The sequence below is a fragment of the Nelumbo nucifera genome, chromosome 3 (assembly GCF_055504915.1).
Source record: "Nelumbo nucifera cultivar China Antique chromosome 3, China Antique-T2T, whole genome shotgun sequence".
Taxonomy (NCBI): domain Eukaryota; kingdom Viridiplantae; phylum Streptophyta; class Magnoliopsida; order Proteales; family Nelumbonaceae; genus Nelumbo; species Nelumbo nucifera.
In genome coordinates, this window is record NC_142651.1 from 18,254,902 (window position 1) to 18,276,962 (window position 22,061).

At 38.3% G+C, this 22,061-nt stretch overlaps 1 protein-coding gene across 3 annotated transcripts; it reads left to right on the forward strand.

Annotated features, from left to right (window-relative positions):
- Positions 1-631: 631 nt before the first annotated feature.
- LOC104599601 (Mitochondrial substrate carrier family protein) lies at positions 632-21,043 on the forward strand. 3 transcript variants are annotated; one of them, XM_010262227.2, is made up of 7 exons: positions 632-742; positions 855-1,024; positions 3,518-3,899; positions 4,187-4,383; positions 13,101-13,245; positions 19,579-19,732; positions 20,591-21,043. In XM_010262227.2, the coding sequence occupies exons 2-7, from the start codon at positions 963-965 to the stop codon at positions 20,614-20,616; spliced, it is 966 nt and encodes a 321-aa protein (XP_010260529.1). In that variant the 5' UTR covers positions 632-742; positions 855-962; the 3' UTR covers positions 20,617-21,043. The 3 variants fall into 3 exon arrangements, with proteins under 3 accessions (XP_010260529.1, XP_088757885.1, XP_010260523.1); XM_010262221.2 differs by having other exon boundaries at positions 678-763; XM_088901759.1 differs by lacking the exon at positions 20,591-21,043 and adding an exon at positions 16,297-16,462 and having other exon boundaries at positions 655-1,024; positions 19,579-19,726.
- The last annotated feature ends 1,018 nt before the right edge of the window (positions 21,044-22,061 follow it).

The window sequence follows — 22,061 nt, forward strand, 5'->3', positions numbered from 1 at the left end:
ACCAGTGCTGAAAACGTTTATTGGAGCATTGGTACCAAACAGAAAACGTTGATGTTGCTCTAAGAAACGTCCTACCTGGCAGCAACGTTTCCAAACAAAAAAAAGGCACCATTTTTTGAGAAAATGGTGCTTCCAACCCACACATCAGCACCATTGCTGCATCTGTAGCATCGATGCCAAACATATACTATTCTACTAACACCCCACCAAACAGCTAAAAATGAAAAAAAAAAAAACAAACGTTTATTGTGCTTAGGTGGCAAATGCCTTTTATAGGGTGTTACTAGAAACACCCTAACAAATAGTCAAAACCAATAAACGGTTAGTGGAGTTTTTCAGATAAAGTATTTTTTTGAAAAACGATTATCCATAAATATCAATAAAACCAAACACATAATAAATCCATATTTTTGGTAAAAAGCATTGACTTTGGTTAAAGACCAACTGAACCGGGGGTTGAACCATTGATTTGTCTGACCCATGGGTCAACTCTCACCTAAATATTTAGGGTTAGGGTAGAGTCTTTGCGATCCAACCCGAAACTTGACTCGACATGAAATGAACCGAGTTATCTTGTCCTGACGCAAGCCCCGGACCGACCCGATTGCCCGATCCAGCTGCTATTGAGCTTTGAGCGCGCACTTTTGTTGCGTGCATCACGAAAGACTGAATGAAGAATTGAACAATTGCAATTGCAAGGGAAGGTTGAATTAAGGAAGAAAAATCAAAGGAGAACTCTCTGGTCTCTCTCTCTCTCTCTCTGGTATTTGAATGCAATTTTCGTTTTTCTTTCTAAATTCGTTCGCATAAAATCCCGAGAGACCCATTTGACTCCGAGGGTACACCAATTGCAGTTTTATTATGTTTTCCATGGGAAAAATGTGTTTCGAATCAGTTTGGCCTTAAAGCTGCGGTGGAGATAGCTTCTCTTTCTTTAATTCCTCTCCTACCAATTGATTTTCATGGATTCTTCTTCTCGGTATGGAGCTCAATCGTTCGGACGAACGGAGATTAACTGGGACAAGTACTTATTTTCTTTCGACTTGAGCTCCATGTTCTTTTTTATTCAATTTGATTTCTTTTCTTTAATTTATTTTTCTGAACTTGCCTTTTTCCTCATGCTATTTTTTACATCTCATAAACATTTGTTGCCTCAGACAGAAATTATTTGAAGTTGTTTGCAATGATTAGCTAAGCATTTAATATCTCGTAAATTGTTGTTATCATGGATTTGCATCTTTATGAAAGAGAAGTTGTTCGCTCAAATAAATGTTACCTGTGAGGGCTTCTCTTCTTTTCCTATGCTTTACCCATTTCCTCAAGGGGACAAAAATAACATTATATAGTTTATAGATCTGTTGGGTATATATGAACTTGGTGGGTCCTTTTTCTTTGTACTGGAAATGTGTTGTACTGGCAGAGGTAGATAGGGAGGCAACTGGGTAGTCATGTCTGGTCTTGGATCTCCATTTTCATGGTTGTTGGACGAGAATATTTCTCAACAGGAATTCAACTCCTTATATTGATGTATTTATTTTTATTTATTTCTTAAGTAAGTTTTGGTTTATCCAGGTTGAAAGAGCTGTTCAATAATATCATAAGGACAAAGAAGTATTAGAGAAATGGAGAAAAGCAATAAGGTCTAGTTGAGCAACTTATCATGGATCAGGGTAACAGGACACAGTCTGCAGAAAACTATAATAATATCATAATATCAAAATGATCCTTATATTTTTGGAACCCTAATATTATATACCTATAGAAAAGTTCTAGAATGTTGTCTTTGCTTAATGTTTTATAGGAAAAATGGCATTAATTGTGTACTTTAGCTGTCCATTTGTGTCAAATATGGTAGTAAAAAAGGGGGAAATTTTATGTCCAAGTGTCATTGAAGAATCTGTGGAATGTCTTGTTTCACTAGGATACTCTGGACAAGTTTCTTCTTGAAAATAAGGAAAAAAAATACATCAATAAAACTGTCACTTATAGAGCATGGAGATTGATCCCATCCTTCATAGCCATTTTAAAACCTCACATTCTTTGGCTGTTCTTCTGCACCCTAGGGCCTGTTCTTTTTTTGGATTTTGAGAGGGGGGAAAGTTGGTCAATGGGATTTTGGTTCCCATTGACCAAGATACCCATGTTCTTTTTTCATATTTATGTGAAGTCTAGGAAAATTTATTTTCCCTGGGTATCACTTACCTGATACCCATTTCCTAGGTGGGTAAATAACTTTCCCACCCAGGGGGAAAGTTGCCAACACTTGGATGGGACAAAATTGCCCCTTTTGATAATGATTTTTTATGACTAAGACGGTCATTTTCTTATTTTCATGGGAAATAAAAAGAACATGGATAAATACACTTACCTGGGTAAGTATTTCCCAGGAAACACTTACCCAGGTAAGTGCATTTACCCGAGTAAGTAACTTCCCGAAAAGCGAACAAGGCCTTAGTGTTTCCATCTGCTTCAGAGTTAAGTGTAGTCAGAGTTGTTAGTCTAATAGGTTAAACCCTGTTGACCTGATATTGTCAGAAAAATAAATGTATAGTTTTTTTGGGTTTTGTTTTTGTTCCTCTTCTTCATGATTGTATTAATATTTAACTGGATGTTTGCATGTAACAGCTACAATATGCTTCTCTCAAACGTTGAACTATTTAATATGCTTATTCTGCTTATTTACTGCACAATTATCGTGCAATGTTATATTTGATTAAGGACATGTTTGGATAAGCAAATAATAATCAAATAGGAGAAAACAAAATTAGCAAAGTGTATCCCCTTCCCCCTTCCCTTCCTGAAAGTTGGTTCCAGCTCGGGCCTTGGGGTGCAAGTCAGGGTTGCCCGAATTGAAGAACTTCAACTATATCAAGCTCAGGTTAGAGTTCCATCCCCATTTAAAATTTAATAAATTCTCAACTCAAACCGACCAGGTTTCACCCCTAGTAGTAACAATTGGGTTTATATTGGAGCATGGTACAAATTATAAAGTTCAACTGGATCAACAGTGACTGATGCTTTGGCAAGAGGAGTAACCAGTAATCAGTTGTATTGGGGGAGTTTCCTAAGCAAAAAATGTTGAAATCAGATGGGAGGTTGGAAGGGGCTAGCCCAAAAACAAAGGTGCAACTAAACTCTAGTCAATTTCATGGGTAACCAGAATATAATCAACTAAACCCTAGCCAATTTCATTGGTAACTCAAATTGAAAAAACCAACTCTGCTATATGGTAAATTAAATGGGTATCTTGTAGATCTATAAACATGTGTTTGCAAGCATTTAGTTGTGTGTGCATAAATCTGGGGCTTTCTAAATAGCAGTGTCTTCCAATTTTGATTTTAACTAGTTATGATGGAATCACTTGTTGATGAGCACATGTAAAAGATCTCATCAAGTTGCAAACAGCTGTTTATCCTTACCATTCTGGATAATGGAAAGTTATTATAACCTAACTCTTATTTATTTTATAAATTTATAACCTAACTTTTGTTCTCATGTCTTTCACCCAATCCTGCAGGCTTGATAAAACTAAGTTTTATGTCGTAGGAGCTGGCCTCTTTACTGGAGTTACTGTAGCCTTGTACCCAGTTTCTGTTGTAAAGACAAGAATGCAGGTTGCTTCGAAAGATACTATTGAGAAAAGTGCATATTCCATTGTCAAAGGCATATTGAGAGCAGATGGAATTCCTGGCTTGTATAGAGGGTTTGGCACAGTCATAACTGGTGCAATTCCTGCAAGGATCATTTTCCTTACTGCTTTGGAGACCACAAAAGTTGCATCTTTCAATATTGTTGAACCGTTTAAGCTCTCTGAACCAACACAGGCAGCCATAGCAAATGGAGTTGCCGGGATGACGGCATCACTTTTTTCACAGGCAGTTTTTGTTCCAATTGATGTGGTACGAGTCTTGCTTTCTTCTATGAATATTTTCATCCCCATTCACATTGTACTGTCCTGTCTATATCAACTTGAGGTTGAGGAATTAGCTCCATCCAGGCTAATAAGAGACAAAACCATCCCAAGCCTGGAGTGCAATTTTTGTGCCTTTACCCTTTTCAGGTTATTTATTCTATGTATTTCCAAATTTTGGTGTATGAGAAAACTTGAAAATCATTTAATTTTATTTGTTTAGGGTTTCTGGATTAATCTTTGGATGCTTATTTCTATCAAAATGTATCCTCTTAGGTCAGCCAAAAGTTGATGGTGCAAGGATACTCAGGCTATGCCAGATATAATGGGGGCCTAGATGTTGCTCGGAAGATTCTGAAGGCTGATGGTATTCGTGGGTTATACAGAGGATTTGGCCTATCAGTTATGACCTATTCCCCATCTAGTGCTGTATGGTGGGCAAGTTATGGTTCAAGCCAACGATTCATATGGAGGTGATAGATACTAACTTATCTTCTATAAATGCCAAATATGTTCAGAAAGACCTTGCATTTTCTATGATAGCAGGGTTTTATTTATTTAGTGTATCTACTTATCATCTATTTTTGACATTGTTTATGGGTTGCCTATTAAATAGAGGACTGCTAGTGGGACATCTTTTATCGCATACCAGTGCATCATACACCATATATCTGGAAAGTTGTCAGTATATCAGATTAGGGATCTATGGAACTTGCACAATGTATGAGATATGTATGATGTACTTGTATCCATCATACACCATATATTTGGAAAGTTGTCAGTATATCAGATTAGGGATCTATGGAACTTGAACAATGTATGAGATGTGTATGATGTACTTGTATCCATCACCCAAAAAATGGGAACTATTAGCATTCCTCTTTTGATATTATGGAGATTCTACTTATTACGAGCATCTAATTTAGATGGGTGGTTTATTCTTGAAGGCAGAAAGTTATTCTATATTAGAAGTTCAAGTTGGTTTTAAGAGGGTTTATTTTGTGTATGTATGAAAGATGGGGGCAAAACCATTCCAGGTACATCATACAAGGCTAGGAGCTCATTTAGTACACAGGTAGACCTGTTCTCCATCCATGCATAAGGCTCCAATAACTTCAATGGAGACATGTTCATGGTTTAAAAATTTTAACAGTAACATTTCAATTTAAAGCTGAAACAGGAAGGGGAGGGGGAATGGTTAAGATCAGGAAAGATGTTTGGCGTCTTTCTCTCATTGGTGTTCTTTTAAAGTTGGCAATGGTGATAAGATCTGTTTCTGGAAAGATGTTTGGTGTGAACCCTCACCCTTGGCTTCTGTCTTCCCACACATTTTTTCAGCTGGCTGATGACAAAGATGTTACAGTTCGGAGCTGTTATGAGATTTTGGGAGGTCAGGTAGTTTGGAGTCCAAGCCTTAGAAGGAAATTCAGGAATGTTAGGTAGTTTGAACTCACTGTTTCAGGAATGTCCAGGACTGGGAGTTTGACAGAAGATGGTGGCATTGACATAGTGATGGGGATCTTCACATAATCTTTCTCACTAGTCACTTCTTACTTTGGCTCATCAAGTTCCTGAAGCACCTTGGAAGTGGATTTGGGAGGCGGGTGTCCCATCCAAGGTGTGTTTTTTGCTCGGACTGCTATTTTGAATAAATTACAAACCATTGACAATTTTATGGTAAGAGGATGCTGATAAAAAGAAAAATGATGGTAAGAGGATTGCCCTTGGTTAATTTTTGTTGCTGATGCGAGGCTGGGTGGGAGTCAGTCAACCATCACTCCACTACCCCTTTTTCTCTTGCTGTGTGGTCCTATTTTCTGCAGATTTTTAGTAAGGCTTGGGCCATTCCCAATAATATTCAAACCTTGTTTCCGCTTGGCCGGAAATTGGTTTTAGGAGTTGAAGGGTACTCTGGTCCCCCTTAGCCATCTTCTGGATACTGTGGGGGAGAGGAACAATCAGATTTTCAGGGGGAATGCCTACAGGTGGAAGCAGTGATGGGCAAATCAAAAAGGATTTTGTTCAAGTGGTTGTCCATTAAGAAGGAATTCCAAGGCCTCTCTTATTCTCATTGATTTCGATTAGAAAAGAACAGTGAAGGAGAAGAGGAAGGGAGAAGAGAAGATTGGAGTCAGAAGAAAATCTGGGCTGGCGGTGCCAGACCTTCTATTTATATGTTACGGCGACCATACAATAACAAAGAAAGATGAAAAGACAAAAGTGCCCTTGTGACACATAACCAAGATTACATCACTCCCCCTCAAGTTGGGGCATAGATATCAATCATCCCCAACTTGTTACAAAGATTATAGTGTCACGAGGAGTTTAATCCTTTGGTAAGGATGTCTACAAGTTGTTCCTCAGAGTTGATGTAGGGAGTGCAAACTTCTCCTTTTTCCAACTTTTACATGATGAAGTGTTTGTCAACCTCTATGTGTTTAGTTCTATCATGGAGAACAAAATTGGCTGCAATCAACATTGCAGCTTTGTTGTCACAATAGAGTGACATAGGATCACTGAGAGGAAAGCCCAATTCACCTAAGAGATTCTTTATCCACAGTAGTTCTGCCACACCATGATATATGGCCTTGTATTCAGCTTTTACACTAGATCTGGCCACCACACATTGTTTCTTACACCTCCAAATAACAAGATTTCCCCCAACAAAGGCATAATATTCACTAGTGGATTTTCTGTCATCCACAGAACCAGCCCAATATGCATTAGTGTAAACCTCGACTCTCATATGCCCATGTTTTTCAAATAAGAGCCCTGTCCCAAGGAATTTCTTTAGGTATCTAAGAACTCTGTTTACTGCCTCTAAGTGTGTGGCCTTGGGAGCATGCAAAAACTGGCAAAGGACTCCCACTGCATGCGCAATGTCAGGTCTTGTCATAGATAGATAGAGAAGTCTACCCACCAATCTTTGATACTGCTTTGTGTCTGCCATGGGCTCATCATTGCAGTCCCCAAGCCTGTGGTTTACATCTATAGGAGTGTTAGTAGGTTTTGCTCCAAGCTTCCCCGTATCTTTCAAGAGATCCATGATATATTTCCTCTGGGAGATGAAGATACCCTGATTAGAATGGGCAACTTCAATTCGGAAATAACGTAAAAGCCCCAAATCCTTCACTTCAAACTGAGTGGCTAAGAATCTCTTCAATCTCTGTATCTTTGAGTCCCAATCACCGGTGATAATAATATCATCGACATAAACAATCAAGGCTGTCATTCTTCCTTGTTCTCTCTTCACAAAGAGTGTGTGATCAGACTGGCATTGCTTAAATCCCATATGTTGGATTGCCTTGTGGAACCTACTGAACTAGGCCCTTGGAGATTGTTTTAAGCTATATAGAGATTTCTTCAATCTGCAAACTCTCTGCTCATTTCCCTTAGTACAAAAACCTAGAGGTTGGGTCATGTACACTTCTTCTAAGTCACCATTCAGGAGGGCGTTTTTAATGTCTAGTTGATGAAGCTCCCAATCTAGATTTGCTGCTAAAGAGAGAAGTACCTGAATAAAAATCATTTTTGCTATAGGGGCAAAGGTTTCCACATAATCAACTCCATACACCTGTGAAAAACCTTTTGCAACTACCTGGGCCTTGAACCTCTCCACTATGCCATCTGCCTTATGTTTTACAGAGAATACCCATTTGCACCCCACATGTTCCTTTCCCTCAGGAAGATCTACCAACTCCCACGTGCTATTTTTGTGAAGGGCATTGATCTCCTCCTTCATTGCATCTGTCCACTCAGGAACAAGTAAAAATTCTACAACACTCTTAGGAAGGGGAACACTGTTAATAGTAGAGAGGAAAGCACGGAAAGTGAGTGAAACATTTTCATAGGACAAGGAAAAGTCTTGGCCCTTTACTTGGGCCCAATTGGGGTGGGAGATTCATTTAGGCTAGAAGTAATGGATTTGCTTCAAGGTTTGAAACTGACGAAACAATGGGGAATGCAACAATTAGAAGTGGAAGGAGACTCCAAGCTTGTAATAGGGTGGATGCAAGCCGGAAACCTGGGAGTGTGGTCTCTTAGACAGCCTCTAAGAGAGATTATTAGCTTAGCAAGGGAGATTCAGTGATTTAAAAGGCACACCTCAGGCACGCCTAGGCGCTCAGGCGAGGCGTATTTTATGGTAGGCGCTGCGCCCAGGTCCTAGGCGCAGCCCATTCAAAAGGCGCACGCCTGGTGTGCCTTACGCCTTAGCCCAAGCGTGCTCCTTTTGAAAATTTGCCGCTTTTTCCCTTTTTTGGAGTCTGGCCGCTTTCACTCGATCACCGAAGCTTCAAGAACCCCCTATTTGGTAATGTTGTCCATTCATTCATCTTAATAAAATATCTTCTTAAAAGCAATTTAAACTATAAAATTATTATTTTTTTGTGTGAAATCTAAGAATTTAAGACCCTAACATGGACTTGTTTGGGGTTGCCTTGAGGGGCGTGGCACAAAGGCAGCTCGTAGAATTAGGAATGTAATATATCACATTAGCTACTTGATGCAATTGAGAAAAAAAAGAGATTGTGGGTTTTATATGCTTGAAAATGTTTTATATGTTTGATTTTATTTTTAAATTCTCATTTGAATATGCTTTACATATTATATTTATGTATTTTAATTTTAGATAATAGGTTTTTTGAAACATTTATTTTAAAACTTAAGTTAATATTTTTATTAATATTATGTTTTATAATTTTTTATTTTTATTTTTTAAATTGTGTGCCTTGCCTCAAAAAGGTGCTTGCCTTGCGCCTTAGGTGCAAAATGGCCCTTGCGCCTTTTTTGCGCCTTGTGCTTTTAAAACACTGGGGAGATTGGAGTGCATTTTAAATGGGTAAGAAGGTCAGCAAATGGAATGGCTGACACTTTAGCTAAGCAAGGAGTTACTAGGGAGGCTTTGTTTTGGGCCCGTTTGTAAGTCTTTTGTTTTTTCTTTTCCATCCATTTTGTGGGTGGTAAGCTTGTAATCTTTTCAATTCTCTAATGAAAGTTACCATTTCCTATCAAAAAATAAAAAATAAAATAAAATAAAATAAAATAAAAATCTCATAGGATAAGGAATGAGCCATTGGGTGGTGGGTGGTACATGATCTGACACCCTTCCTCTTAGCAATAGGAAGATCCAGATCACAATTGGAAGTGTCAATATCAATGGGTTCAGGAATATCAACTGAATAATAGTACCTGAATGTGGTGATGGATTCAATCCCTGAGAATCCGATGGCATAGGTTGCACAACTTTAGGATTCTTTGTGTCTATTGAACTTTGTTGACCCTGGCCTTGGCTTTTGTACCGTTGTCTACGAAAGACCTGAAATGGAGGAGGGTCAGGAGAAGGCAACAAAACCTGTTTTTGTTTCTCCTCACTTGAAATCTCCCCCTGAGGAGAAGCAGAAAAGAAAGTAACATCTTCAAAGAAGGAAACATCCATGGATACAAAGTACTTTTTGGAAATGGGGTCAAAGCAACGATAACCCTTTTGGGAGAGAGGGTATCCAAGGAAAACACAATGGCTTTGGGGTCCAGCTCACCATGCGTAGGGGACAAATCATGGACAAAACACTTGCACCCAAAGACACGCATAGGGATAGGAAACAATGGAGCTGTAGGGAAGATGAGCTGATGAGGGGACATGTACTCCAAAAGACGAGATGGCATCCGGTTGATAACATAAGCCGTAGTCATAACAACATCCACCCATAACCTTTTGGGAACATTCATGTGTATCAGGAACCCCTGAGCAACCTCTAGAAGATGAAGATTTTTTTTCTCTGCAACCTTATTCTGTTGAGGGGTTCTAGCACAAGAGCTACAATGAAGAGAGCTGCAAGTTTAAAAAAATTATGTGAGGGCACCATGAAAATACTCTTTGGCATTGTTTGATTGGAAAATTTGAATCTCTGTCTGAAATTGTGTGTATACCATAAGTTGAAAAGCTTTCACAAGTTTAGGGACTTCTTCTCAAGAGTGCATAGGGTAAACCCATGTATATCGAGAGAAGTCATCAATGAAAGATATGAAATATTTGTAGCCATTCTCCGTTGGAATATTTACAGGTCCCCAAACATTGGAATACACAATGGAAAAAGGAACTTTTGATCTTTCATTATGTAAAGGAAATGAAGTTCTACAGTGCTTGCTTAGCTGACACACTTGACACTGAAAATCATTTATTGACACTGACTTAAACAATTTTGGAAACAAGTGCTTCCAAGACTCAAACATATGACCCAAACAATTGTGCCATAAAGTAACCTAACTCTTATTTGACTGACTCAGACTCTGAGGCCGCAAGACTAACTTTATTCTCCAGCACATAGAGACCATTTACCATGTTCCCTTTACCAATCGTCCTCCCGGAGGCCAAGTCCTGAAAGACACAAGATTGAGGAAAGAGGTTACTGAGCAATTGTGTAATGCTGGTAATAGGTAACAAATTAATAGGCAGCTTTGGAACATGTAAAACATTTGACAGAGGTGGGCCAAATGGCAAAGATATAGATCCTCGACTAGCAATGGAGGAGAAGGATTCATCAGTTAACCTCACTTTATCTCTGCTAGAAAGAAGGGTGTATGATTGAAAAAATGTTGACTTACCAGTCATGTGATTGGAAACACCAAAATCAATAGTCCATGGAGATTAAGAAGTATCAGTAGACACATGGAATACATAAGCTAAGTTACCTGAGGAGGAAGCAAAAGAGGTTGAAGGAGTGGGTCTAGAATCTGCTTGCGTGAGAGCCTTACCATATTGCTCCAAATGGTCACGGAAGGCATTGCTAATATTTTCCTTGAGATCAAAACTAGGGGGGAAATCTTGGGAGTTCACAATAGTACATCCACTCTGTGGCTCATGAGAGGCCAAGTTAGCCGAGGTGAACTTCTGATTTGGTTTCTTGTTTGTTCTTGTGCTGATTTCTTACTTGGGTCTTCTGCCCACTTCGGCTTTCCATGCAATTCCCAACATGTCTCTCGTGTGTGTCGGGATTTCTGACAATGAGTGCACCACAGTTTATCTTTATCATCAACCCTTTTCTGACCATCTCCCTTTCTTGCTGAATTGGTATTACCTCTTACGGGTAAAGCAATGGCCTCCCCCTCAGGGGGATTCATGGCAGATTTTCTACTCTCTTCAGATTGAACCAGTGCATACACCTCTTAAATAGTCGGAAGATCCTTGTAGCCCAAAATCTAAACCTGAGTGGGTTCATACATGGGATTAAGCCCCAACAAAAAAGTAAACACATGCTGCTCTGAAACTAACTGTTTCTTAGCTTTGGCATCCTTCTCACTCTCCCAATAAATGTTTTGATAGTAATTTGACTCTTTCTAGATAGATGTGAGGGAAGAATAGTAGGTGGATAAGCTTCTTTCCGCTTGTTTACATGTTGCAGACTCGGCTTGCAATTGATAGATTCTAGCATAGTGCCTCTGCTCGGAGTAAGTTGACTTTGCTTGTTCCCATATTTCCTTGGCTGTCTCAGCCCACATAAAATTCTTCTTAACCGATGGTAGCATAGTAGTAAAAAGCCATGACATAATCATGCAGTTCTCTTGGTCCCACTTATCATATTCAGCAGTACCAGCCCTAGACTCCTTCACTTTTCCATTGATATACCCTGCCTTACCTTGGGCTGTGATGTACAGCCACATCTCCTTAGACCATGTCAAATAATTTCTGCCATCTAAGGGAGTAATAGTTGTTGGGAAAGTCAGAGTAATGACTACTGTTCATTCATCCTTGATTGAAAGAGGTTCTAGAAGTTGCAGAGTCCTCACTCCTCAGAGGCCATAACAGAGTCTGCTATCAGAAGTTTCAGACCTACAACTCTTCTCCCACAGTCCACACACTCAAAAAACACACAGCCCTCACTGTAAGGTTTAAAAAAACTGTAAACACAGTAACACAGTGCCTGCTGTCACAGGTTCACAGGTAAGGTCTAACTGACCTCACAAGGGCTAGGTTAAGCCACATATAACATATACAGCACCTGCTGTCACAAATTCACAGGTCTAACCAACCTCACAAAGGCTAGTTTAAGCCACACATAACATCTACAGCTCTTCTGTTGTACCTTTCCATCTAAACCAGGTCACACATGACCTACATAGGTTCTTCAGCCACACAGATTTGGATCACCGACCCACAGGAAGCAACTCAACAGGCCTACACCATTCGGCTAAGGCAGATTTTAGTATGTTGTTGGTAACAGTACCAAGAACCAATAATAAGAACACTTCAGTCTATGTTTCTGATCAGTTCGACTGACTTCTGGAAATTACAGTCCAGAGAAGAAGAAAAACAACCACCGACCTCTAAGAAGACCTCAGTCAATCATCTGGTGTTCTCTGAAAGTGGTATTTCCAAGTTTCTGTTTAAAGATAATGGAACAGGGTCAACCGAACAGTTCTCAGGGCAAGGTCAAACTTGTCTTCCTCATTCACAGTCCAGATATGCGATTGGAATAGCTTCAATCAGACAAGAATACTTTTACAGAGCACTGTCCCACTCTGATACCATGATTTCAATCAGAAAAGAACAGTGAAGGAAGGAGAAGAGGAAGGGAGAAGAGAAGATTGGAGTCCGAAGAAAATCTGGGCTGGCGGTGCCAGTCCTTCTATTTATACGTTAGGGCGACCATACAATAATAAACAAAGATGAAAAGACAAAAGTGCCCTTGCGGTACATAACCAAGATTACACCACTCATATTTGCGACCACTGGAGGCAAATAGTTGGGCTCCCTCCTTTTTGAGAGCTTCTTGTATATGATCTGAAAAGCTCATACTGATCATCTTTTCATCGTATAACACATACTGCTCAGTCCCCTATTATCTTAAGGGGATTCTTTTGTGTCTATCAGAGTTCTTCCCTTTATCAATACAATTACATCTTTTACCTTTCAAAAAAATAAAAGAAAAAACTTAGGGAGGTTAGAAGTGTCAGGTCCCTCATGAAATGTTTTATTTAGTGAGTACCATTTCTTGTATGGGCAGTTTAGGAATCAAGATTATAAGTGTCAGGTCCATCATATTTGCCCTTTTATAACGTGGTTGGTTCTCATGTTCAAGTGTTAGGATAATGTAGTTTTCAATATAGTCTTTTATTACAAAATTTGTGTTTGGTTCTCATTAATATGTCATATTGCCATCTTAAGAGCATTCACCCTTATTCTTTTGGGCAGACTCCTAGGTTATGGTAATGAACAGAAGGAATCCATCCCTAGCCAGTGGTCAATTGTTTGTGTTCAGGCTACCGGAGGGATTGTAGCAGGTGCTATGGCCTCCTGCATCACTACCCCTTTGGACACCATAAAGACCCGGTTACAGGTATGCCCAGACTTTTTCTTTTCTTAGTGTTGCAATTGCTATTAGTTGGTCCGTCAAGATGAACTCTACCATCATAAACCCTTAATTTATACTAATATCTCGAACCCTTCATTTGGCATTGGCTTGTTTATTAAGCTGAATGTCAAAAAACCAGATCAGATCTGAAAATACATTGGATACATGTAGCACAAAAAATGCTATTTATCTAGATTACAAGTTTCAAAATGGTAAATGATATAGAATATGTACAGGAGAATGGATGAAGGAAAAGGAGGAAAGAAAAGAAAGAAAGAAAAGAGAGAGAAGAGGAAACATTCATGAGAGGAGGATTTGGGCCAAAAAAAGATTAGGGGATATTCCCCTTTTCATTTGTATTTATACTAGAGTGCATAAATTACATTTAGACCCCTTAATACAAGAAACATATAAAAGGACAATAATACCCTAAACCAAATAGACTACTCACATAACACTCCTCCTCAAGCTAGGCATAGATATCATACATGCCAAGCTTGACAAGATTTTCTTCTAGCTTGTTAGTCAAATAGTCTGCAAACTAATTACATGATTTTGCAAAAGGTAAGCATATCTGATGACTGATGTAGGGCCAGTTCAGTTCTAGTCCTTAGAGAATGTTGAATGGTCTTCTTGGATCAGAATTTTATAGTTGTTGATGGCTGTAATGGCTTCTTGAAGGAATTAAGAGAGAAATAGGGAGAGAAAGAAGAGAGGAAACACCTAGAATCACTCACAGGGTGCCTAGAATCACTCTAGGGTATGGGAATCACTCACCATAGCTAGCATAAGCTAAAGAAAACTCAGGGTGCGTTTGGTTTGTGGACAGGACCGGAATCGGAATCACCTAATCCCGGCACCTGTTTGGTTCAGTCAAGAATCGGAATCGGATTCCAATTGTTACTGTTTGGTTCAACTAGAAGCTTGAATCGGAATCAGCAAAAATTTCCAATTATGCCCTTGTTAAAAAAACCTCAAAAACAGCCACTCATATATTTTCAACATATGCATGCATTGGCAACCTGCTAACAAGTGCATATATGGAGAAAATATGAAAAAAATGAAAAGAAAAACACATAAACAAACAAAAATCACAAAAAAAATCATTCTCCACCATAAAAAAATGAAAAGAAAAATACATAAACAAAAAAAATCTCTGCAACTCTATAATAAACATCCCCAAGAACTGATCCAGCTTGAATCCATGCACTGTTATCTTCTATATCAACGTCAATAGATCGAAAATTTAGCAGGTCAACAATGACGAATGGAACATCAGATACATATGAAAGTCCCTTGTAGTCGTGGCCACCACTTTGGACTCTAAGTTGCAGGCTTACTTTTCTAGAACAAATAACTGTTGCTTGGATATGAGGAACATCAGGCCTGTAATGGTAAATGCACTTACATTCTGATGAATAAAAAAGAGGCTAGGTTTCAGTTGGCAAAGAAGGTACAAGTTCTTACCTGTGAATACAAGGAAATGTGAAACTTTTTGGCTTTCTCTAGCTGCAACATCTGATCTTTAATTGCAGTAGCATTTTTTATTAATTCAGTTGCACCAACAATATGAAGAAACCTGATAAGAAATATGACACAAACATTTATACAGAAATTGAATCAAAATTTAAGTATGTTTCGATTGACACCTGTCAATTTGTGAGGTTCTATCAATTAGAGGACCCATTGGTGGAAAGTAAAACCATACAGGTGGAAGTGGAGAAAATGTAAAAGACTGGAATTTGAACCAAGCACAGAGGAGCCTCTCAAGAGAGGAAGAGCCTAGCTTGGTTTTCTATTAGAAATGCTTTATTCTGAAAACTACAGACACTCATTTTGATCTAACGTTTCTTGAGTGTCTCTTATATCAACTATGTTGATTTACTGATAAAAAAATCTCAAACAATGTTGATTTATTGTCTTTAGACATGTGCATATATGAGAATTTTGGTAGAGGGAAGGAAGCAATCTAGATAATCCCTGCTAAGCCAAGTAAACTCAAGTTTCAGGTAAAATCACTATAACCACTACAAGCTGATTAGATTTGGTTTTGTTTTAGGTTGAAGCCTTGGAACCGGAGTTGGTTAGTTAGGCTTGGGTTGGTTTAGAGGATTGGTCAGAAAAATCCAAGGCTCAAGAGCAATTGATCCAAAAATTTGTGGTTCGTGCTGCCTAATCATGATTGTCATGACAACTTTAAAATTTGCATCCCTTCCTACCTGATACAAAATTTGAATTTCTACCTCTTGTCCTGCCCCTCTATTTTTGCCTTAAGTTGAGAGAACTCCCAATGCCAAGAAAGCAATATAAGCCTTGGCAGAAATGTCTGAAAACATGGAAACACTTTCATCCAAGTAATCCTCCCACCACACTGTAGTGGGTTGAAAGCACAGGCCCTCAAATGAAAATTTACAGCAAATAAGGTGATCCATCGCATCAAAGCACCACAATAATTGGAAATCATGGGGATGTCTAGATCTTTGATGGCACAAACGCTCTTCGCATGTTCAACATTCAACATCTTGAATCTATAAACACTAGTTCTAAGGAACCTACCATCCTCAAAATACTGGAGAGGCACAAAAGAAACTGATCACCTTTGTTGGTTGAAGGCTCAATTAACTTCTGTGATCTGAACTGAGCTGATTTGGGCTTTAATGCATGCAAAGAAACATTATCACTCAGATACTCACTATCTGTAATTTGACCCAACTCCCAAGCTGCTGGTTTGTGGTAAGAATCAACTATTCATCTATTGGTTGTATCAATTTCAACCTTGTTGATGGATGTAATAACTACTAACAAAATTTGAACGAATGTTATAATGCTGGGATTTGGAGTGGAGTTTGGGTTTTGCTTTCAAATGGTTCATATAATTGGTTGTTGGTGTGTGCTGAGATAAAGCGTGGAGGTGCAAGTGGGTGATAATGTTTTTTTTTTTTTTTCTTTTTTCTTGTTCTTATTTTGTATTTCTCTCAGATGACTGCTGGTCATCTTTCTTGTCATTCTCACTAGTACCTTCTAACAACTGTTTAGGATTGGCAACATAAGACTACTGACTTTGCTTGGATTTCAAACTCCAAATCAGCACATATGAAGGGATTTGGCAGAAGTTTTTCAACCAACACCCAATTTGACATGATCCCCTCCAATCTGTGCTTGCTTGCCATTGGCAATGCACAGCATGAGCATAGTCTAAAAGGTTCTAATTTCTTTTTCTTTTTTTTTTTCCTTTGATTTTTTCTCTGAAGAAAGCTCATTACTGGACTCTAGTACATGAGATTTGGTTTATAAAACTCTTGCTATTGTTTCTGATTTGTTGATTTCAAACTCTTGCTTTCTATTGTCACTATTCATGTTTAATCAGACTTCTATCTAATTTGAAATTAGATTAGAATGTTATTGTACTCTAATCAACTTGATAGAGATCTTTCAGACTTATCAGCTACAAACACCATAAGGATGCATTCCAAACTGAACTAACAACCAAATAACTCTAATCACATAAGGATGCATTCCAAACTGAAATTGGGAAAAAAATAAAAACACATTTAAATATTTGAAAGAAGAGATGCTAAATTTAACATGCATTTCGAGGTCAAGTAGAAACAACCAAATTTAACATGCATTTCAGACAGGAAAATCGACGAAAGCATACCTTATTGTGGTTTGGTCTGGTCTAGTCTGCAGCGGAAAAACTAGAGAGGAATGAAAAAAGTAAAGTGAGAGAGAGGAGAGGAGGAAGAAGATGAAGAATAGGAAAGAGGAGAGAAAAAGAATAACGGTGATTTACCTTGTCGACACCGTTGCCGGAGTTTCGGTTCAGATCAGTACTTCGAACTTCTGCTGGTGGAGGGAGTGACGAGAGAGAAGGGGGAGTGAGGGTTAGAAAGTTGGATTCAAGCAGAGAGAGATTTGAGGGTTTTTATTTTGTCATTTTGGTTTTTTCTTATATTAAATAGCGGGAATGGATTCTGGTTCTGGGTTGGGAATGGTCATTCCCTCAAATGGGGGATTGCCATTCTGCGCGGAATGGGAATCGGATTCCGATTCTGCCCAACCAAACACCTGGAATCGGAATGGACCATTCTGATTCCGATTCCAGACCCCTATTCCTGCAAACCAAACATACCCTCAATATAATTCATTGCCTTTGTGTAAAACGTTCGTACATATTTATAGACTCTAAACTCATAATAATCCTAGGAGTCAAACTGTTAGACTCATAATAGTCTTAGGAGTCAAACTGTTATACTCGTTAGACTCAATAATCCCAGTAGGACTCAAACTAAGTTGTCATCATATTTCAATTCAAAGAAGACTGAATAACTCTAATCCTACTTATGCAATGACTCTGAAATTTTAAACGTAAACAAACTATAACTAGACAAATTAAACCCTACCACTGGAGCCCACAGAAAATTGCAAAATGACAAAAGTACCCCTATTGTTCAAAAAATACAGAAATACATAAAATTTCATAAAATTCCAATTTTGCCTCTTCAGCTCCTGCATCACCCTATTTATTAGTTCATAGGGTATGCTTATTATTGTTTTTTGAGTGCAAGGTAAAGTAATTCATTAAGATCAAAAGCCAAATTACAAAGAAGTCTCTGTACAAATAGGAAGTCTGAATAAAAAAAAGGAAGACATATGCCTATTTTTGAATAGCTGATTAGCTGCCAACCAAGAGTGTATCATCCCCAAAATTCTGATAGAAACTTCTTCTTTTGGAGTTTGTCTTCCTTCAAATAACCTGTTATTTCTTTCAACCCATACTGCCCAAAAAACTGCTGCAGGAAGGATATTCCATGCTACCTTTCCAGCCCTGGATAAACCTCCAAGTGTCCAAGCTGCTATCAATCCTTTCACATCAGCCGAGAAGCACATCTTAACCTCAAATAGATTCAGCACTCTCATCCAATCCAATGGGTAAAGTTACAGTGAACCGGCAAATGATTAGAGGATTCCACAATTCCACTACATAAGATGTAGCCCAGGTCCTCCACCTCTAAACCTCTTCTAACTAAATTATCTTTTGTTAAAATCTTATCCAGCACTGCTGACCAAACAAAGAAAGCCAGCTTAGAGGGAACAGATCTGATCCAGACTTGGGAAGTCAGAAGGCTCCTCCCTAGACAAGCTATGGGAGAAGGATTTCACAGAGAAGGTGCCTGATTTCTCGAAGAGCCATTTCCTCTTGTCCTCTCCTACTCCCACCATCTTTGCTTCATCCAATACTTGAAATAGTCAGAAGGCTCATAGGGTATGCTTATTATGACAAAAGGAAATAGAATATCTTCTAAGATCTTCTAAACCCTTAAAATATTTTCCTAAGATCTAATACTCCTAACTAAACTCAAGATAGGAAATAACCTATAAGACAACTTAATAACAAACTTGGCAACTAAGATTATTATCAATTCATAGCTAAAGGCCGATTTTATTTTCTTTTAAGTTTCCAAAAGAAAAGAAAAGACTTGCAAATCTTGACAGCAAAAGGGGCTAGCTGGATTTAATACAGCTGCATCCACCAGAAACTTCATACATGATACAGTTCTTACATTAGGGCTCTTGACTGACACGGAGCTGACAGTAGGATCCTATTTTTTGCAACAGACTTTGATCCTCCATCAAATATGATGTTTATGAAACATGCTTAAGGTTTATTGAGTATGAAGCTTTGGATTATCCCTTCAACTTGTTTTATTAGATCCATTAATAGAACTACTTGTTTTATTTGAATACAGGTCACCAAATAGGTTTAGTAGGTTTTCTAAACTTTGCTACAAATAGTTGATTTCACATTGTTAATTTTCTGGCAGAGTGAAGTGTATGGTGTAAGTACAATACAGGAAACTTCTTTTGTAGCTCAGTTTCAACAATTAAATATATTATTAGGGCTTTGGTAAACAAGTGGTGCAGTAAAAAGGTTGGCAAAAAATGAATACACCTTTAAAGCTTTTCTTATGAAAGATACAGAATGAAAATTTGGCATGTTTTACATATAAATGTATGTGTAATCCATTAGATGCATGTATATTTATAAATATAACTTAAGTTTGTATCTTATTAAATGTATATTAGAAAATCAGCTAACCCATATTTTTGACCCTGTACTTTTTGATTACCTGTTTTATTTGCATACTGTATGTTCTCTTTGATAACTTCACATATTGTTCCTTATTTTTGGAAAGTATGCCTTTCAATATGTTTTTGGTCAAAAATAAAAAAAGGATGTGTATTATTGTCTCTTTTCCTTCATTATGCTATGGGCAGAAGTTGTTCCTTTCATGATGTATTGTTTCTTCATTACAGGTTATGGGACATGAAAGGAGGGAAACTGCAACAAAAGTTGTCAAAAGATTGATTGCAGATGATGGATGGAAAGGTTTATACAGGGGGCTGGGTCCAAGGTTTTTCAGTATGTCAGCATGGGGGACCTCAATGATATTAGCATATGAATATCTAAGTAGGGGACTATTCCTTTTCTTCACCATTTCCACTCATCATATCATTGTTATTGTTATTGTTCTTTTATTATATCATCGTTGTGCCCATAGGCTGATGCCTTCAGTGGCATATCCAGGATTTGATGAGGGAGGACCATGTCCTATCATTCCTTAAATATAAAAGGATTTATCAGAACTGTGAGGTCATGATCCCCCCCCTCCCCCCCAAGGCTCCACCCGTCTCCCTTGTCTAGTTGTTTGTGATCAAATACTTTCTAGATCCAGGACATCGATTTAAATTCAATAGGGTCTTTATTGGCAGTGTTTGATTTGAAAGAAAAAGTAGGAAAACCTATACAGGGTTTGTTAAGGATTCCCTGCCTTTCCCTTCCTTTCCCTACATTTTCTTTCAAACCAAACACAGCCTTAAGGATGATATTAGCAGAATTCGAATTTCTTCACTAGATTATTTTCCAATGTATTCTTCTAGCCATCGAGTAATGCTAGTTCTTAGATGGTCAGAAAGCTGTCTGGGGATACTTTTGATATTGGGAACCATCTAATAGCTCTGGTGATATTGCTTGTGGTCCAAAGTGCTCAACTGGTATTTGTAAGAATCCGGATTTCATCCTCACAAAATTGGTCCTCACACCTACCTTACAACACTTCAACCGTGCATGGGGAATTATCTTCCATGAAAACATACGAGTATGGAGATGTTCCCAATGCATGACTGCAAGTGTTGTGAGGACCAATTTTGTGAGCACCTGATCTCTATTTGTAACTGAATATTGGGTATCCTAGATTATTATGATTCCATTATAGTAAATTGTCAAGCTTGGTCTAAACCATGTGTTGCTAACCTTTGCTGTTTCCAGAGCGCTTGTGTTTAAAAGAAGAGTAGTTCTGATGCTACGGGTGGCAGCAGGACCATTGATTATTCCTGCATTAACTGCGAAGATTCAGGTCATTTGTCATTGGTTTGAAGTTTCATCATCACATTATTTGAGATAGAGCCTATGGGTTACACAAGATGCCTGTTGGGTTATTCTAGACCCAGCCAAGGTGGCACTGCACACTGCTTGCGTAGTCCTTGTTGATATTTCAAATGCAGAATCAGCATGGCCAATGGTAGTTAAGTTGGACATGTTAGACCCACCCATATTTTTTTAGTCAAATTCCTATTATTTCCATGCAATTTGGATAAAATGGTTCTAATTTGAGGCTGTAATAGTGTATCCGCAGGCAAGGGCTTTTGATTCATCTAATAATGTTTGCTTTCATTGTATCTTTTACATTAAAAAAAAAAATCTTGCTTTTTTATTTTTCAAGCTGTCGTTACATCGAGCCAGAACATGATTATGAAAGCGTTTCCATACGTATATGTAATAAGTTCGAAAAGCAGTATTGGTTATTCCCTGCGAGATATTTTTTAAAGCTTAGAAGTTCGAACTATATCTCAGAAGAGATTTAACTGTGAGGAATGCAGTTGTACCAGTAATGCTTTTTCTAATTGTAACTTTATACAAAGGCCTAAAGGGTGTGAAGAATTCGACAGCAAGGCTGGCTTTGCATTGGAACTAAACATGCAGGTAAAATGGCTTTCATTGAGTTTAATTCAGAGCTTACCCACCCCTCAGCTGGAATAATAATCTAATGATGCTCATCTTGTAATCAGAGGATGTTTGGGGCTTTGAGCTCAAACAATGCTATTACAACGGAGAAATGCTCTTTGAAAATCTTTTTAGAGGGTTTATGGAGAAGCATTTAACTTTTAACTAATGCCTTAACCAGCGTTAAATGTAGGGGAGATTTGCTCGAGATTAAAGGACTTTTAAAGTTGGAAAGGTACAAACTGTAGCTTTCTTAACCAATTAAGGTTCAGGGTTGAAGCCGTTTGCGTTTACTCTCAGTAAGAAAAGGAATTCAGGTTTGCTCCTCACGGAGGGTGTCTCACACCAACCTCATTTGACATCGCAGCTGTGCATTGGAAATATTTATATCTTTCCATGAATGATAACATCAAATATGGAAGATGTTTTTAATGCATGACTGTGATGCCGTGGGAGGTTGGTGTGAGTTGTGCTTTGTGATGATCAAATCCGATATCTAAGAAAAGAGGCAAAGGGAACTGATAAAATGTATGTTAATCACTCTTTGATAATAGGGTGCCAAGTGCCATGCGTCTCTTGGTCTTGATAATGCTGCAATTGGAATTGGGATTTATTTAATCCTCATAAAATTGGTCCTCACACTATACAGCACATTCAGCCATGCATTGGGAACATCTCTGTAATTGCATATTTTTATTCATGGGAAGATGTCCTAATGCACGACTGGAAAAGTTGT

Excerpts from the sequence above, each read along its gene's own strand:
- LOC104599601 (XM_010262227.2), top strand. The coding sequence starts at position 963 with ATGGATTCTTCTTCTCGGTATGGAGCTCAATCGTTCGGACGAACGGAG. Across the intron at positions 1,025-3,517 it reads ACGGAGATTAACTGGGACAA|GCTTGATAAAACTAAGTTTT; the intron begins GTACTTATTTTC and ends CCAATCCTGCAG. Across the intron at positions 3,900-4,186 it reads TTTTTGTTCCAATTGATGTG|GTCAGCCAAAAGTTGATGGT; the intron begins GTACGAGTCTTG and ends GTATCCTCTTAG.